The sequence below is a fragment of the Notolepis coatsorum genome, assembly GCF_963971535.1.
Source record: "Notolepis coatsorum genome assembly, chromosome: 2".
NCBI lineage: Eukaryota > Metazoa > Chordata > Actinopteri > Aulopiformes > Paralepididae > Notolepis > Notolepis coatsorum.
In genome coordinates, this window is record NC_140166.1 from 74390037 (window position 1) to 74406883 (window position 16847).

The 16847-nt window shown below is 42.9% G+C and overlaps 2 protein-coding genes across 3 annotated transcripts in view; one reads left to right on the forward strand and one right to left on the reverse strand.

Annotated features, from left to right (window-relative positions):
• The window catches only part of abcb10 (ATP-binding cassette, sub-family B (MDR/TAP), member 10), a 68578-nt gene extending 56765 nt beyond the window's left edge, over positions 1 to 11813 (reverse strand). The window contains exon 1 of the mRNA XM_084307435.1: positions 10729 to 11813. Coding sequence (XP_084163561.1) covers positions 10729 to 11212 — 484 coding nt within the window. The 5' untranslated portion in view covers positions 11213 to 11813. The remainder of the gene's footprint in view (positions 1 to 10728) is intronic.
• Positions 11814 to 11847: 34 nt separating this feature from the next.
• The window catches only part of urb2 (URB2 ribosome biogenesis homolog), a 44909-nt gene continuing 39909 nt past the window's right edge, over positions 11848 to 16847 (forward strand). The window contains exon 1 of one of the 2 annotated variants that reach the window (XM_084308772.1): positions 11848 to 11930. In XM_084308772.1, the coding sequence (XP_084164898.1) occupies positions 11870 to 11930 (61 nt within the window). In that variant the 5' untranslated portion in view covers positions 11848 to 11869. Of the gene's footprint in view, positions 11931 to 14532; positions 14612 to 16847 lie in introns of those variants that run through there. The other variant, XM_084308773.1, reaches the window with a different exon arrangement.

Genomic DNA, 16847 nt, shown 5'->3' on the forward strand with positions numbered 1-16847 from the left:
GAGAAAGAGAGAGGGAGAAAGAGAAAGAGAAAAAGAGTGGGAAGGACAACATGGGAAACACAAATGTAGAGATTTGTTTGTTTATTAACTGGACTGTTAGATTATTAGATTAGTAGTTTTACTATTGAATCAATGCACAACATTGCTATTTAGCCTAGGGCTGGCAATGTGCCTAAAATATATCACAATAGTTTTCAGAGTTTTGACGGAATTATTATCATTATTATTAACATATTAACAGTATTTGACAATATAGTTTTACAGAACAAATTACAACGTGATGTGATGTCCTTTTTATGTCTTTATCTTGTAATACAATTGTCATGGTTCTATTTAATTCAAAATGGTCTATTTTATTTAACTTCTTAATACTGCTGCAAGGAATCTTCTTTTGATTAACTTAAAAATACACAGTATGTATATACATTACAACGATATAGTAAAACCCCATATATTTGCATGGATCCATGACAGTATACCTTTCTATTTGGTACACCTTCCTGCCCTAATTTAGCCTACATCCCACCATGTAGTCAGTGAGATGCTTGTTAACTGGACATGATTCATCAGAAGCGTGTAGAAGGAAACTCTGATGATTAGTGGAGGTCAGAGAAATATCCTAGGTCTACATCTTTTTCATCACTTAGCCAAGAGCCAGGAGCTGGAGTCACACATCAGCACTAAAATCCTGGTCCACTTATTTGTCACATCCCGGATCAATTACTGTAATGCTCTCCTAACTGGCGTTCCCACCAAACTCCTTAACAGACTCCAAATAATCCAGAACTCTGCTGCCAGGATCATCACCCGCACCAATTCATCCGATCACCCCCATTCTCATTCAACTACATTGGCTCCCTGTGCACTACCAGATTGATTACAAAAACCTTCTACTCACCTGTTCACAGCCCTCCATAATCTAGCCCCCATCTACATCACTGACCTCCTCCAGGACTCCATCCCCTACCTTCACTCATCCTCCGTTGGACTTCTGACCATCCCCAGCTCACGCCTCAGCACCATGGGTGCTTGAGCTTTCAGCTGCTCGGCTCCCAGAATTTGGAACTCCCTGCCCCCACATGTCCGACAGTCTGACTCCATAACATCATTCAAATCCCAAATCAAAACCCACCTGTTCAAACTGGCATACTCACTATAACTGTACCCTGTGTGTCACTGTTTTATACTTACTGTTGTTTGTTTTGTTTTTAACTTCACTGACACTTTTGCCAAGACCACTGTTTTTATGGTCTTGTTTTGTACTAAATGTCTTGTACTAAATGTATTAATTTATTAGTACTTATAAAGAGATTAATATTCACAACTAAACCTAGTTTAACTAAGTACTGCAATGTTATGAATGCTTACAGCTACAGGGTTCCTCTACTGTTACATTTAAGACGTGTTAAGACCTTTTTAACACCACTTTGAATAGAATTGAATACCTATTTCACTGCCATACTGGCAAAAGGTATGAAGGAAAATTACTATGAAATAAGTAATTCTATACAAATTGTTGGGGGGAACTGATAGGCTATTACCGTACTGCTAACTTTGCAGCCCAGACATTTCCCCCAAAGTCATTTAAACGCAATACAGAGAAGTTATCGCAACGTAGATGTACTGTAACTTCCTAATCCAATACATTTTAAGAGCTATCAAAATAATATTTAAGACCTTTTTTAAAAAGGTTTCTAAAATTCTGATTATTAAATTGTAAGACTTTGTAAGACTTCTTAACACATTGGGTGCCAGACCCGAGTAAAGTCGGGTTATCTCGCCAGCGGTTGAGCGCCATACCAGAGTATAGTCGGGTTTTGGCAGTTTTTTCTTTTATTCGATTTTTTTTTTATTCATTACAGGTTCACGGACCTCTGTGTTACCATAGGAAATCATTCTGAGATCCCTAGAGTGCAATACTGGCCGCATCCTGCTAGGTGGCAGTATCGCCCACCCTTTGAAACCTTATTTCACACTGTGTGTCACATCTAATTCCGTCCGGGCAGAGAATTTAGATCAAGCCAAGTAAATCGCTTCATCCGACCACTTCGAGACGCGTTCAGCACATTTGAGGCATATCTTGTGCCACTTCATGTCAGGGACCCGATCGACATCAATACTGGAAATCACGATCAGACAATTGGAATATTCTTTTTGGGATACCTCCTAGTAAAGGTAAGGAGTATATGACATCAATCCTACTTTGATCCAACAATGATTTCAAATCGATCGCAACGATCATATGTAACATACTCCAAAACGTATGCCGTTGCTGACGATCAAAGCATCAAAAAACGACCCCCCCCCCTTTCATGCAATTCATGATGAAACATAATACCTATTATATACCTTTGATTTGGAAATGTCCAGGCGAGCTACGCGAACGCTTTTAGCTAAATTCACATATCGCTCCATAGCACAGTTACCAGGAATTTGCCAGGATCACTCTGAAACTATACAATATTCACCACGGTATAACACACGAATGTATACATGAAAAAATGCATTATTTTTCACATGTTGAACGATGGATAGTTAATGTCAAATGAGCCATAGTATTGTCTCCATAGCTATAATATAGAATATAGACATAGCCCTGCAAACACTGCGACGCACAGTGAAAATCCCTATCTCTTAGTGGTGGCGCAATGAGTACAAGGATGGCTTAAATGGCTGGTGCTGAAAGTGTTAAGTCCCTGTGGGAACCCTGAGCCATGTCAAAGGTTTTAGAGAATGTGTGAACGCACCACACACTCAAATGGAAGGGTACTACTACCAGCTTGCACATCATGGTACCAAAGCACCTCAAAGGCCCTAAAAACAAGACTACAAACATCACAAAACAAACTGGTCAGACTACTGCTTGACCTTACTCCTAAAACCCACCCCTGCCCACTTTGACAACCTAGGATGGTTTAGAGTAGACGAGAGTACAGCAACTTGCAATGGGCCTGGTCTACAAGATACACTACACCACTAAGGTACCCATGTACATGTCGAAATACTTCCCAAAGGTTAGTGAATTCCACGACCACAACACCAGAGGGAGTTCCACAAATCATGTTCAACCCAGATTCGGCTCAAACAAGGGACTAAACACGTTTCGCAACTATACCACAACAATGTGGAACGCCCTACCCACAGCCGTAAAATAATGTGAATCCCTACCCTCCTTCAAAACCGCTCTCAAAGAGCACAGACGGGTGGCTGCAATTCTAAACTGGGCCCGGTAAATGTCCAAACCCAAATAAAGTATGTAGTGGTAACTAGTGCCTGGGCCCTAGGAGAGTGGTAAAAAGATTGCATTTCTATTCAACACAGGTAATACAATGTGACCTCACATCACCCCTACAGGCAGACTGAGACAGACAGCTTTCCCTACAATATATTGTAACAACTGTATAGGAGGGTATAATATTTGGGATTCAGCTTCGTATGTCTCAGCATCTGCTGTGCTTAAAAAATTGCTATTTTGGAGCAGCCTTCAAACCTCTCTCTTAAAGGAACATGCCAACATTTGAATTATTAGCTTTAAAAATGTGCTTACCGTCTTCTCCAGAGAGAGACAAGAAGATAGATACCAGTTTCCTCTCTGTTCGTTGATTTTCTTTGAATTTAATTGACCGTGTGTTGTCAGTTGCAATGTGACAGCTCTGTTTACACGTCATTCCTATTCCCTTTTAATTGTACATCATTTTTGTTTTGATTGTATTGTTCCACTTTTGATTTGGCAATGTAAACATATGTTTTCTCATGCCCATTGAATTGAGTGTCTGTGTTGTCAGTGTGTATGCAGAGTGTGAAATAAATGGGTCATGCTGCCTGCATGCCCAACGTGAGAAGTTACAGTCTTGTCATTCTTGTAATTCCTACACTACACCGTTACAATGATATATAAAATATCATATTATATTATATACCCATTCAATATGCACATGACAGAAAATATTATATGCCATATAATATTTTCTGTCATGTGCATATTGAATGGGTATTTATTAATACTATTACTACCAATTACTACTCGCGAGAGGTGCAGAAATGGTCTGTTGAATCGGAGGAGGCGCTCCAAGCTGGACTGGAATGTACAGACTGGAGTGTGTTCCGCGATAACACAGATAACATAAATGACTACACGGACAGTGCTGGACTTTATATGTACTGTACTTTGGTGGAAGATACAATCCCCACTACCACAATTAGAGTTTACCCAAACCAAAAGCCCTGGGTAGATAAATCCGTCCGTGAGGCTCTGAAAGCACGAAATGCAGCCTACAACGCCGGGCTTGTGGCAGGGGCTTGTGGCAGGCAACATGAATGACCACAAGGTGGCGAGATACAACGTCAGGAGAGCAGTAATAGAAGCAAAGAGGCGCTACAGGGATAAAATTGAACTGCAATATGAACAGGCTGACTCTAGAGCTATGTGGCAGGGCCTCAGAACGATGACAGATTACAAAGGCACCTCCCTCAAACTGAACAGTGACATCTCCTTAGCAAATTATCTCAACACCTATGCAAGGTTTGAGGCTGGGAATAACAACACCAGCCTACAAGCCACTGCAATGGAGGGGGGGGGGCTGCTGAGGGAGACTCAGTGTTCAGGGTAACAGAACATGAGGTGAGGAGGACCTTTAAGAAAGTGAATATCAGGAAGGCAGCAGGACCAGACGGTATCCCCGGCCGCGTCCTAAAAGTCTGTGCCGACCAACTGGCCCCGGTATTCACTGACATATTTAACCTGTCCTTGGAACAGGCTGTCATCCCCACCTGTCTGAAGAAGTCCACTATCATCCCTGTACCCAAAAAATCCAAGCATGCTTGCCTCAACGACTACCGCCCTGTAGCTCTCACCTCTATAGCCATGAAGTGCTTTGAGAAGCTAGTAAAGGGCTACAACTGCTCCTCCCTCCCCATCAACCTGGACCCACTGCAATTTGCGTACCGCCCCAACAGGTCCACGGAGGACACCATAGTCCATGTGATGCACACAGTAGCATCACACCTGGACGCGTGTACCACTTCCGCAACGGATTTGATTTCCGGGGTTGGCCTGATTGGCCACTAAGCCCACGTGACCCTACGCTGGCCCGCCCCGCTTACGCCTGAGAGTCACACACCAGCTAGCGGCAGCCAGAGAGCCTTGCTACTACTAGCCGAGTGATGAATGAAGCTCTATCTGTTTCACCTAACAGCACTATTGCTCCGTGATCATAGCCATCCATCTCTAAAGCTAACCACTAATTGTAAAAGCCATAACCACGTTACCATATGTAATAATGTAAATCATTGTGTCGTTGTACATATTGTGTACACCGTTAGAAGCTAACGCAGCTTAGCCTGGTAGCTATTGTTGTGCTAACAACATCCGATGTAGAAGGCATAGACGCAGGTCGCTTGTTGGCCGGCATGAGTGCCCGATTTGGGGTGGTTCTCTCCTCTTTGTGTGCCTTTGTCCTTGCGGGTGTTCTGCCGGGGGAGCTTGTGGACGCGACAATAGTGGTGGTTGTAGGGTGTTTGAGCTTGTAGCCTAGTTAGCTCGCAGCTATCGTTAGCTTCTAACGCAACGGTGTATACACAATATGTACAACGACACAATGATCAAACACCTTATAAATACTATTGTCATGTCCATAAGTTCCCTGGCAGAATACTTGTGAGGACAAGGGTATACAAGGAGGAGAGAACCATTTTAAATCGGGTATTCATGCTGGGTAGCTATGAGCTAACTAGCGCTACAAGCTCAAACACCCTACAACCACCACTATTGTCGCGTCCACAAGCTCCCCCGGCAAAACACCCGCAAGGACAAAGGCACACAAAGAGGAGAGAACCACCCCAAATCGGGCACTCATGCCAACCAACAAACGACCTGCGTCTATGCCTTCTACATCGGATGTTGTTAGCACAACAATAGCTACCAGGCTAAGCTGCGTTAGCTTCTAACGGTGTACACAATATGTACAACGACACAATGATTTACATTATTACATATGGTAACGTGGTTGTGGCTTTTACAAATAGTGGTTAGCTTTAGAGATGGATGGCTATGATCACGGAGCAATAGTGCTGTTAGGTGAAACAGATAGAGCTTCATTCATCACTCGGCTAGTAGTAGCAAGGCTCTCTGGCTGCCGCTAGCTGGTGTGTGACTCTCAGGCGTAAGTGGGGTAAGGGGGGCGGGCCAGCGTAGGGTCACGTAGGCTTAGTGGCCAATCAGGCCAACCCCGGAAATCAAATCCGTTGCGGAAGTGGTACACGCCACCTGGACAAGAGGCAGGGGAACTATGTGAGAATGCTGTTCATCGACTACAGCTCAGCATTCAATACCATAGTCCCCTCCAAACTCATAGCCAAGCTCAGGGACCTGGGCTTGAACTATGACCTCTGCCAGTGGGTCTTGGACTTCCTGACGGGCAGACCCCAGGTGGTGAGAGGAGGCAACTGCACCTCCTCATCCATCACCATCAACATAGGGGCCCCCCAGGGCTGTGTTCTGAGTCCCCTCCTCCAGTGGTGCAGTCGTAATATGGGCCAAGGCCAAACGCCACGTGCACGCGCGCTCCCGCGCGCACATGTCTCTCTCCTCTTTCATGAGTCGGAGCTGGGGACGAGACGGGCGGTCTTTTGTCACATAACACACGCCCAACACCACACACACACACACACACACACACACACACACACACACACACACACACACACACACACACACACACACACACACACACACACACACACACACACACACACACACACACACACACACACACACACACACACACACACACACACACACACACACACACACACACACACACACACACACACACACACACACACACACACACACACACACACACACACACACACACACACACACACACACACACACACACGTCTAAGTCACCTAGACTTTGCATAATAATAGGATGCGCGCACTTCTGCCTGAGTGACGTAGCCTAAACGTCGTTTGACCGCGTATGCTAGGGCTGGGCGATAAAACGATAACGATAACTATCGCGTTAATTTGGGCGGCTACGTGGTGTAGTGGGCAAGGCACTCGCCACGAAATGCTGGAGACGCTGGGCTCGTCAGTTCGAGCCCAGCGCTCCACATTTGCTTTCAGTTTAGCTGGTCGTCCGTACTAATACACATTGGCCGTATTAGGGGGTGGGAAACTGATGGGTGGGGATCGGGCGTTGTGGACAGCGACTCCTACAGGTCGGTAGAATCAGGAAGTGTCGGAGGCAGCGTGAGCCTCCCACGCGTTACTCCTCGCCACTGAGAGATCGAGCTGCGCAGGTGAAAAGATGCGACTGCTATTACCTCAAGTACCGGAGGGGACTTGTGCTATGTATGACTTAGTCCACATTGCAGCCGGCTTGTGGGAGGCAAGAAACAGCGTAAGTGACAGGGGAGGGTTGAATTGGATGATACGAAATTGGGATGGGAGAAAATATAGAAAATGGGAGAAAAAGTGGATAAAAAAATAAAAAACTACCGTGATAAATTATTTCCTCGAAATAAACATGAAACGTGGTCGCAAAGTTTCGATATATCGATTTTCCAAGCTTGGATATGAGCACACGCACTAACAACCAATCAGTGAAGGAGATGGCCGACAGCGGAAGGAGACCCGGAATCTAGGACTCCAGTAGTCAACAGGCTGGCTAGGATAATTAGCTAGCACGGCGCTATTTTATAGTTTACCTGCCGAGTTGGTGTGTGTTTTGAATTCTGAGGGTAACTGTTATAGTAGTGTGGGGTATACGGTGCACGTTGTTGCAATGTATTGGGGCGGAACAAAGTATTTTATGGTCATATTTAGTACATTGTCATGGAATACACCGCTTGGAAACGAGGCTGGCTAGGATAATTAGCTTGCACGGCACTATTTTACAGTTTACCTGCCGAGTTGGTGTGTGTTTTGAATTTTGAGGGTAACTGTTAGTGTGGGGTATACGGTGGACGTCGTTGCAAAGTATTGGGGCGGAACAGAGTATTTTATGGTCATATTTAGTACATTGTCATGGAATACACCGCTTGGAAACGAGGCTGGCTAGGATAATTAGCTTGCACGGCGCTATTTTACAGTTTACCTGCCGAGTTGGTGTGTGTTTTGAATTCTGAGGGTAACTGTTATAGTAGTGTGGGGTATACGGTGGACGTCGTTGCAATGTATTGGGGCGGAACAGAGTATTTTAGGGTCATATTTAGTACATTGTCATGAGATACTCCGCTTGCTCTGGCTAACTGCTAACGTGTGCGGACTGATGACGACATCAACTCAACTCTCGAGACATTCGCAGCAGCAAAACAAGTCTATTAATAGCCCGTCCATTGGCGCCGGGTATAAAAAGTTAATTAAACTTGGCAGACATTATATCGACGATAATTATTGATATCGAGTTATATGAAAATAATTTAATAATTTTATCGTGATAACGTTTTTGGCCATATCGCCCAGCCCTAGCGTATGCCCACCACTGCATCGCTGCCCTCCTCTACTCCCTGTACACACATGACACATGTGTGTGGCACAGTGGAACAACAACACAATCATCAAATTTGCTGACGACACAGTAGTGGTGGGCCTGATCTCTGCAAACGACGAGAGGGCCTACCTGGAAGAGGTCAAGGTCCTGGCGAGATGGTGTCAAGAGAACAGTCTCTCCCTGAACGTCAGCAAAACAAAGGAGAGGATTGTGGACTTTAGGAGGTCGGGGGTCAGGGACTACAGCCCCCTCAGCATCGACGGGGCACCGGTTGAGAGAGTGAACAGTTTTAAGTACCTCGGAGTCCACATATCCGAGGACTTGACATGGACCACACACATTGACAGTGTTGTGAAGAAGGCACGGCAACGCCTCTACTTCCTCAGGCGCCTAAGGAAGTTCCAAGTCAGTCAGAAGATCCTTAAGAACTTCTACTTAGTGATGCACCGATGTGAAAATTGTGGCCGATACCGATAACCGATATTAATATTGCCGTTCTGGCCGATACCGATATTTACCGATGTCGATATCTCTGTATAGAAAACACTTTTTTATGATAATCAAATAAAGAGCTATTTTCCAAAACGCATAATTTTTTTACTTTTGTAACTTATTTTCAGAAATGACTGATTTTTGAAACTATTTAAGGCCAAAACATGTAAAAAGAAAAAAAATATAATTTTTTTTTTTTTTTTTTTTTTAATATCGGATATCGGCCCCATCTTGATATCGGACCGATACCGATGTGTAAAAAAACGGCCATATCGGCCGATATTATATCGGCGGCCGATATATCGTGCATCACTACTTCTACTCATGTACAATAGAGAGCATCCTGACTGGCAATATCACCTCCTGGTTTGGGAATAGCACCGCACAAGACCGTAGCAGACTACAGAGAGTGGCCCGTTCAGCCGAGCGCACAATTGGAGGGGGGCTTCCCACTCTCCAGAACATTTACAACAAGCGGTGCATGGGTAAGGCTAAGAGAATTATCAAAGACTCCAGCCACCCAAACAACTGCCTCTTTGAACTGCTGCGGTCAGGCAAGCGATACCGGAGTCTCATGGTAAGCACAGAAAGACTCAGAAGAAGCTTCCATCCCCAGGCCATCAGGTTGCTCAACGAACAATAACACTATGTAACAACCATCAAATGCACTCACAGCACACACATCCACACGCACACACTTTAAACAATCAACCCACTGCAGCACCCACTCTACACACTTTAGAACACCTAGACACACTTTATATTTATTGGCAAAGAATTTGCACTACAACCCATACCTCAGTACACCTTACTGTAAATTGTACCTAAATTGTACCTCATCCCATTTCTGCTTTGCACTATATAGTATAATTGTATATTAGTATATATTGTATAGTATATTGTATGGTAACTCAGTTTCTTCTACTCTGCATTGAACATTGTACATATACATTCACACTATAAAATACGGTATTATATAGCTATAGGCTCATATACAATATAGAATCATACATACAGCTAGACATTATGTATATATACATACATACATACAGCTAGACATTATATAGACATACATTACAGCTGTACATTAGTACACTGCATAGTATTGTATATTTTGTATTTTATTTTTTTATTAGTATTGTATATTATATGGTAACTCAGTTACGTCTATTCTGCATCGAACATTGTACATATGTCTATACTGAACACTGTGACCTCATTTTCTACTTCTAAATTACATGCTATAGTACTATGTTATTTGATACTATCTTGTCTAGCACAGTCTCTGGAGCGTAACAGTAAGAAGCATTTTGTATGAAAGTATTCTGTACTTCTGTATGACAACTATTAAAGAAACTTGAATTTATATAATATGTATTAGCATAGTAACCTATTACACAGTGAATTTCTACAGACCTCTCTTGGCAGAGCATGAGGTGTGGCCAACAATAGCAACCCCTCCCCTATTGAATCCTTGTATTGTGTTAATTACAGCTCAATTAAATGATAAGGTAGCAGACAAGGTATTGCTATTTTTACACAACACAAGGATTCAATGTCCCCGATGACATCACTGGTGGCCATATTCAAACAAATTTACTCTCAATAACTGTCAAACTAAATGGATGTGTGCGAGATTATGTGCAAAATAAATCAGCATTATTTTGTTTTTTTGGCGAAGTGCCCCTTTAAAGATATGCCAAATTATATACAACGAGACAGTTATCCAGAAGCTTACTTGTCAGTCTCCATCTCTCAGGGTGAGCCAGTTGCAATATCCTCTTCACGTCATCCAGCGGGACGGTGGTCGGTGTTTCGCTCTCTCCCGTCTGTGTCGTGTCCTGTTGTGTCGCCGCCGTTGTCGTCGTTTGTTTAGAATCTGCGGAAGAAGAGCTATAGAAGGCAACCGGTGTGTGCGTCGTGGCTGTCCACGCTCGTCTCTGCAACAACAGGTGTGTGTGTAAATAGCTCGCGGAGAGAGGGCCCCCGATACCACAGCATGGCTGGAGAGAGACGGCGAGGAACCCGTGTGAGGAGGAGGAGGGGAAATGAGTCGAGGGACAGAGTCGGGGCCCGGAAGAAGACCTGGCCCCAGGGGCCAGCGCTCTCCTCAGTCCGCCCCTGGGCGTCTGGTGGTGGTGGTGGTGGTGGGGTCCGCTCCATAGTCTGTGACCGGGGGAAAGGGAGACCCTGCGTTTGAACACTTGCAGCAGCAGTCGCATTGTGGTGGCGAGTTGTCTTGTTGTGTGAGCAATCCAGAGAATGTCAGGACTAGAATAAACTAGTAGAATAAAACACACAATTATCCTCTATAATATAATCCAATCGAATCCGGCGTCCGCTTTATCAGTGGTGGTGTTCGACGCTGCGTAAGAATGAATGAGGAAATAATCCACCTGTAGGAAACACTGGTCCCTTCCTCATCCTTCTTCCCGTCAACAACACCTAGCAGTAGCAGTAGTGTCCCCCAAGCAGCCGAATGGTAAACACTAGTAGTGCTGCTGCAGCTACACATTGTCGCTTTTCTGACCGTTATTGTCTGTGTCCACGCACTATACTACTATCTGTTCTCGACAGCTACCTTCTTCCAGCTGGCTTCGCCCGAGTTTCTCTATCTATTGTATCTGCTGTCAACAGCTCCTCGTAGCAGGGAGGGCGCCCTGCCCGCTGTCACAATCATGTGTTGTCGAGTCGATAAGGCTTCGAGCTGGCGAGCATCCATGGAAACAAACACACACAGTCACGCACACACACACAGTCACGCACACACACACACACACACAACCTACAATTGAAGACAAACCCAGACCAAACCCACTGACAGCAAGAGAGACAGTGGGAGAGGCTGAGTGAGAAACAGAAGAGGTGACCTAGGGGAGATGATGTCTGAGGAGCAGAGAGAGAGAGTCTGTCGGTCGGGTGACATCAATGGCCGACCATGTAAGCAAACTTTCCCAGGCATAACCAGGAGAACTCGAATGATCGATGATTGATTGATTGATTGAAAACTTTATTAACAGATTGCAGAATGGGTACAATACAGTACAGCTCAATACACACAATTGTTAAGGGGATGCAGACCAGAGAAAGACTTTCGTCTTGTTTACGTCATCAGGGTCCCCCATTTTCAATTCATCATAACATGACATGATACACGACATAGATAGACAGTAGCCTACTGCTACATCTCATTTATGATGACATACCAGATTTACAAATACAGTACTGTTTGTGATAGAAAAATTGTCTAAAAAAGAGAGTATATGCATTTGACGTAGAAACTGTACATTGGGGGAGGTTAAGTAGGTGGGGTGGGGGGGGATTTGGGTAGGCGGGGGGGGGGGGGACTGTACAACTGCACAAGCAAAACTGTACATTGGAATATCGACGAAACCATACTTGGTTCCAAGAGGAGGGTCTCGTGTATTCTTGGGTTAGGTAATTTACTGTACATTGGAGGGGGTTGCGTTAGGACATTTACAGGGGCCAGTTTCGAATTGCAGTCTCCCGTAGGTGTTCTTTGAGAGTGGTTTTGAAAGTGGGTAGTGATTCACATTCCTTTACAGCTATGGGTAGGGCGTTCCACATTGATGTGGCATAATTGCGAAACGTGTTTAGTCCCTTTGTTTGAGCCGATTCTGGGTTTAACATGATTTGTGGAACTCCCTCTGGTGTTGTGGTCGTGGTATTCACTGACCTTTGGGAAGTATTTTGACATACATGGGTACCTTAGTGCTAGTGGTGTAGTGTCCAGCTCCGGTCCATAGCCAGGATCAAGGCCATTCTCTCCCCCTCAGACCTGGAAAGAGTAATTCACGCCTTCATATCCTCACGCTTAGACTACTGTAACTCCCTGTACCTGGGGGCTGGGGCTAAATAAATCCACCATAGCCCGTCTACAACTCCCCCAAAATGCTGCCGCTAGACTGCTCACAGGTACCCGGAAGAGAGCTCACATCACCCCTGTACTTGCCTCCCTCCACTGGCTCCCGGTACGCTATAGAATAGACTTCAAGGTCCTCCTATTGGTCTACAAAGCCCTTAATGGTAAGGCCCCTGCTTACCTAGCAGACCTCCTCACCCTATACCAACGTCAGGGCCCTCAGATCGGCTGACAACCACCCGTAGGTCTAATTTCAAGTCTAGGGGGGGGGGGGGGGGGGGGGGGGGGGGGTGCTTTTGCGGTCGCAGCCCCTGACCTCTGGAACAGCATCCCCATGTCCATTAAATCTGCTCCCTCCATCGAGTCTTTTAAATCGAAACTCAAAACCCACCTATACCGCCTGGCCTTCCCTGACTCACTCTGACTCTTGCCTTACTTGTTGACGTTTGACATTTTTATTTTTCTGTTTATTTTATACTTTTTTTTGTTCTTAGCTTAGCTATGTGAAGCACTTTGGTTGACAAGCGTCATGTTTAAACGTGCTATATAAATAAATTGTATTGATTGATAGTGTATCTTGTAGACCAGGCCCATTGCAAGTTGCTGTACTCTGTCGTCTACTCTAAAAGTCAAAGTGGGCAGGGGTGCCAAGCAGTCTCCCCCATTATATATCATATATTCTTTATATTATCTCGTTTTTAAAACTATTCATAAAATGGTTTTACATTGATAATACATAGGATTACTATATACACAAAGCCTATTATACATAATACGAATGGATAAAGGATTGGATAATGAAACGAAACGTTGCTTTACGTAATAACAGGATCATACATCATTTTTTTTTAAATATAAAATATCTGCAAATATACAAAATATAACCACACTCAAATGTATTGCAGAAACGAATGTGCACACTTCTCACTTTAATAGCTGCTTGCTATTATGATGTGAACCAAAATAATTAAATACTCCTATCTGGGTTCTTTGGTAAAACTGGATTGTGTAACATGATCTATCTTGCATGATCTTAACAATAACACAGTCAACAACAACAAACAAGGAACCTTAGACCATTTACCAACTTTACCGTCACAATGGTCTTCTAAAACCTATAAGCTTAGTTGTCAGAGAAGAATATTATTCATAGGGGTGGTTGGTTCAAACTGTGGATTGTTTGTTTCTTGTATATGGTATAAATGATTATTTTGTGTAAATTAGGTTGTACGCCGACCATCAAGTAATACTTGTTTAGTTTAGGAATAAGGCAGGTAACTATGAGATTTATTCTTCTTCCTGCTCCTTTTGTCCATGGTATGGTATTTATGATTTTGTATGAAAAACTCTATGTATGTATGAATGAATGAATGAATGAATTAATGGGTGAATGAGTGAATGAATGAATGAATGAATGAATGAATGAATGAATGAATGAACATTGTTTCCATGTGGCAAATAAAAACTCTGAATCTGAATCAAGGGAGACGGCGAGAAAAAAACGTGAGAATTAAGACATGTCATTTATTGTAGTTTGAAGTTCTTGTAGTTAAGTACACTTCAAAGTGTACAATGAAAAAACCTACAAGCTACTGAAACACATTTCGTTCTGGAATCACATGGTGGAATCGGTGCTTGATTACTTGTGTCTGACCAGGAAGAGGAAAGGTGAAAGTTGAAAGTTCATCTTCTTCTGACAACAAGCGACAACATACCGACACGTGCAGACTGAGAAGTTGTAAGTTATCGCTCTTAATTCAACTCAATGATAACCATTGCCGTTCAGATAAAAAAAAAAAAGCGCAAACCTAACGCTTTGACTGGCAAGTTCTCACACTTAAAAGCGCCAAGATCACTACTATAACGTTACAAGGCTAACGTTAGCTGCCTAGCCTCGCAGCATGGATCACATAGTAGGGATTTTGTCGAAGTTGATGCATCTTGGAAATATTATCTTTATTTATTTTTACAAAGATGTGGTGTAACGTTAGCCAACACAGTCTCAACATTATGCTAGTAAAACCATTTGATTCCTATCAAACTTTAAATTGAAGTGTCATTGACATTAGTGTTTTGGGTAGCATGCATTATTCAGCAGAACAGATTGTTGCTGCTGTAATGCATTGATTGATTGATTGATTGATTGAAAACTTTATTAACGGATTGCAGAATGGGTACTGTATACAGTACAGCTCAATACACACAATTGTTAAGGGGATGCAGACCAGAGAAAGACTTTCGTCTTGTTTACACCAGGGTCCCCCATTTTCAATTCATCAGGACATATATGACATACATGACATACAGATAGACAGTACTGCTACATCTATACATTTATGACATACCAGATTTGCAAATACAGTACTGTTTGTGATACAAAAAGAGTCCAGAAAAGAGAGTATATACATTTGACGTAAAAACTGTACATTGGAGGAGGTTGGGGGGGGGGGGGGGGGGGGGGGGCACTGTACAAACAAGCAAAACTGTACATTGGAATATTGACGACCATACTAGGTAATTTACTGTACATTGGAGCGGGTTGGGGGGGGGGGGACACTGTACAAACAAGCAAAACTGTACATTGGAATATTGACAACCATACTAGGTAATTTACTGTACATTGGAGGGGGTCGTGTTAGGACATTTACAGGGGCCAGTTTCGAATTGCAGTCTCCCGTAGGTGTTCTTTGAGAGTGGTTTTGAAAGTGGGTAGTGATTCACATTCCTTTACGGCTTTAGGTAGGGCGTTCCACATCCCATATTATTTCAGCATAGGTAATTATTAAATATGACATTCACACTGTCGAACTAAAATAATATTTGATTTGATTCATATCTCCAGACATAATGTTACTGTCACAAATGTAACAGTACTATACCTGTATTGTCATAAATGTCATGATATATATCTGTATGGCCCTCGGAAATGTCTAAACCCCCCCTCCCACCCCCTCCTTATGTACAGTTTCCTCCCCCTCGTATGTATATATTTTCTGTTAGGATCTCTGTTTAACAGTACTGTATATTTGCATATCTTGTATGTCACAAATGTAACAGTACTGTATACCTGTATGTCATGTATGTCAGAAATGTCATGATATATATCTGTATGTTGCGTATGTCATTAATGTCATTATGTGAATTGAAAATGGGGGACCCTGATGTAAACAAGACGAAAGTCTTTCTCTGGTCTGCATCCCCTTAACAATTGTGTGTAGTTTCAAGTTCAAGTTTCAAGTTTCTTTAATAGTTGTCATACAGAAGTACAGAATACTTTTATACAAAATGCTTCTTACTGTTACGCTCCAGAGACTGTGCAAGACAAGATAAGTATGAAATAAAATAACATAGTATAGCATGTAAATTAGAAGTAAAAAAAAATGAGGTCACAGTGTTCAGTATAGACATATGTACAATGTTCGATGCAGAATAGACGTAACTGAGTTACCATATAATATACAATACTATGCAGTGTACTAATATACAATACTATATAGTGCAAGGCAGAAATGGGATGAGGTGCAATTTAGGTACAATTTACAGTAGGTGTACGAGTTGTAGTGCAAATCCTTTATCAATAAATATAAAGTGTGTTTGTGTGATCTAAAGTGTGGAGAGTGGGTGCTGCAGTGTGTTGTTTGTTTAAGTTTCAAGTTTCAAGTTTCTTTAATAGTTGTCATACAGAAGTACAGAATACTTTTATACAAAATGCTTCTTACTGTTACGCTCCAGAGACTGTGCAAGACAAGATAAGTATGAAATAAAATAACATAGTATAGCATGTAAATTAGAAGTAAAAAAAAAAAAAAAATGAGGTCACAGTGTTCAGTAGGGGTGCACCGATATGAAAATTGGCCACCGATACCGATACCGATTGTTCAACTAACACAATCGGCCGATACCGATACCGATACCGATAATTGTGGCAAAAAATAAGTATTTTTAATTTTTTTTAATATTTTTTTTAATTTTTT